Below are 2,500 nucleotides of genomic sequence, written 5' to 3'. Positions count from 1 at the left end.
ACAAAACCCGCCGCACCGCACGGCCCTCGCACGAGATCAATTCCTACTCGCGTTGAAATCACTCACTCGCTCACTCACTCACTCACTCACTCACTTGCTCAATCACTCGTTCACTCACTCACTCACTCGCTCACTCACTCACTCAAGCACGCACTCATTCAATCACTCACTCAATCGCTCACTCATTCACCACTCACTCACCAACTCACTTACCCACTCACTCACTCTCCCATTCACTCATTCAATCACCCATCCACTCACCCATCCACTCACTCACTCACTCACTCACTCACTCACTCACTCACTCACTCACTCACTCACTCACTCACTCCCAACTCCCCACGCCCCTCCATTCCTCGCGCTAGGATTAGGGGCGAGGCGGGCGGGCCTAGGAAGGGGGGGGGGGGGGTTGGACAAGGTCTTCATGTATTAGCATGGTCACTTTTATGTGGGTCCCTAATCAGAAGCCTAATTCTCCCCCCCCCCCCTTCTCTCTCTCCCAATCATCTCCCCAATTACTTCCCCCGCTCCCCACCCCTCCCCTTTTAACCCCCCCCCGTTCTCCATCCCTCCCCTATCGCCCCCACCCTCCTCCTCCCTCCCCTATCAACCTCCTCCAGAGTCTACACGACCCTCCTCTACTCTCTCTCCCTCCCCCACCTTCCCCCCTATCACCCCTGCCACTTCCTCCCCCGTGGCACAGCGTCCTTCGCCAGGCGCTCCTCCGCCGGCCTTCCTGACGGGCGTCCCTGTCCCTCTCTCCGCGGCATAGCGATCCCCGCCGCTGCAACCCGGACAGGCGCGGAGGGCTCCTGGTCCGCCTCCCTGGTTCTGCCGCTCCTGTGCGCTCCCTCTGCCCTACCTCTGTCTTTCCTTCGCCCTCCCTTTGACCTGTCGACGCTGTCTTCCCCTTCCCCTCTCCCTTTGCCCTGCTGTTACCCTACCTTTACCTTCCTTTTACTCTCCTCTTTGTCCCGTCTTTCTCATCACCTTGTCTCTGGTCTTCCTCTTACCTTCCCCTTGCTCTATATCTGCGCTACCTTACTCTGCCTCGACTTTCCTCTTCCCTTTCCTTCCCCTCCTATCTCCCTTTCCTTCGCTTTGTCTCTGCCTTCCCTTTCACCCCTTGTCCTGCCCCGCGCCACAAGCAACCCACGAGAACGAAGTCACTGACCCATCCATCTAGATCTGAGCCAAGGCGCGTCGCATAATAAACAAACGAACAAGGCATGTGCAGGAGTACTTGCATTGCAACATAAAGCATATCTACGCAAATCTACATCAATAAACATAAGCTTGCATCTATAAACACCTGCGGCGGCGTGTGCGGACCCCTCGTATCACAGGAGAAATATGTGCATATATAATTACAAATGCATGTATACAATCACAAGGACCTTAAGCAGACACACGAAGACGTGTATGTACATAACAAAAAAACGCGTACACTGAACGACCATGCATACAAGCCGGTACTGCAATACGTTCACACGCTTATGCGCAGACAAAGGCACATGGACAGACACAAGAGGTAAACAAACACACGGACACAAGCAGAAGCACCAGCGCAAGCACACACACAAGCTCTGCCCCGGCCGAAGCCAGCCCCAACGCCCCAGTGAGGCCGCCCCCTGGCCAGCGCAGGCACCCCCAGCGCCGCCGTCACCGCCGCCGCCGCCGCCGCCGCCGCCAGCGAAACAACAAGAGGCTCTCTTACCCCATCACGTCGACCTGGAAGTCCTGCGGGCCCACTGAGGTTACACTTGAGGATCACGGCTCACGGACGCACCTGCGGAGGAGGAAGGAAAGGCTGCGGTTAGTCGCTATCTCTGGAGAGGCGGGAAGAGGCGGGAGGCGAGGCGAGTATCTGTTATCTCTCGATTAGCGTCGCGGTTATCAGGCCGCCCTGTCTCCCTCCCGCGCTGCGAACAGATAGCGCAACACAAAAGAATACGAGAGACGAGTTTTTTCTTTCTTTCTTTCTTCCAATTCGGAGGAAATTAGCAATGAATTACAAACCATAAAAAATACTTAATAATAAGGGATGATAAAAATCACGCGCGACCTCCAAAGCGAGAAAGACAAAAAAATAATAATAAAAAGAAGAATCACTCCTACCAAAAAAAAAAAAAAAAAAGAAAAAAAAAATCCCAGGGACAAGGGACAAGATCGCCAACATATCAAACTAACAAACAAACAAATCGACATCCAAACAAACGAAACGGAATGACGTCCGGACGCCAAACAAGGCGAAGTGTTCAGCCAAACCGAGAAGACCTGAACAAAGAAAGACAAAGGTCAGAGAACAGGAAAAGTTGTGCAACCGACGCTGAACGGTGAACAAGCAAGAACAGGATTGCACTTACTCGGACCAACAAATAAGAATGAACACGTGTTATATCCCTGATTCCAAGGCTTAGGGTGGTGATGATAATGGTGGTGGTGATGATGATGGGCTGGTGATGACGATAATGGTGGTGATGACGATGGTGGTGGTGGT

The 2,500-nt window shown here is 53.3% G+C and overlaps 1 protein-coding gene across 10 annotated transcripts in view; it reads right to left on the bottom strand.

The window, feature by feature from the left end:
- The window catches only part of LOC113828389 (PTB domain-containing engulfment adapter protein 1), an 88,819-nt gene that overhangs the window by 54,152 nt on the left and 32,167 nt on the right, over nt 1-2,500 (bottom strand). For 6 of the 10 annotated variants that reach the window (XM_070145381.1, XM_070145393.1, XM_070145382.1 and 3 more), the window contains one exon: nt 1,718-1,789. The exons of the other annotated variants lie outside the window; for them this stretch is intronic. In XM_070145381.1, the coding sequence (XP_070001482.1) occupies nt 1,718-1,722 (5 nt within the window). In that variant the 5' untranslated portion in view covers nt 1,723-1,789. The remainder of the gene's footprint in view (nt 1-1,717; nt 1,790-2,500) is intronic. 10 annotated transcript variants of the gene reach the window in all.

This window comes from Penaeus vannamei, chromosome 33 (assembly GCF_042767895.1).
Source record: "Penaeus vannamei isolate JL-2024 chromosome 33, ASM4276789v1, whole genome shotgun sequence".
In the NCBI taxonomy this organism is placed as follows: Eukaryota; Metazoa; Arthropoda; class Malacostraca; order Decapoda; family Penaeidae; genus Penaeus; species Penaeus vannamei.
Note: the sequence above shows the minus strand (reverse complement) of the source record. Positions and strands in the feature narration are given on the sequence as shown.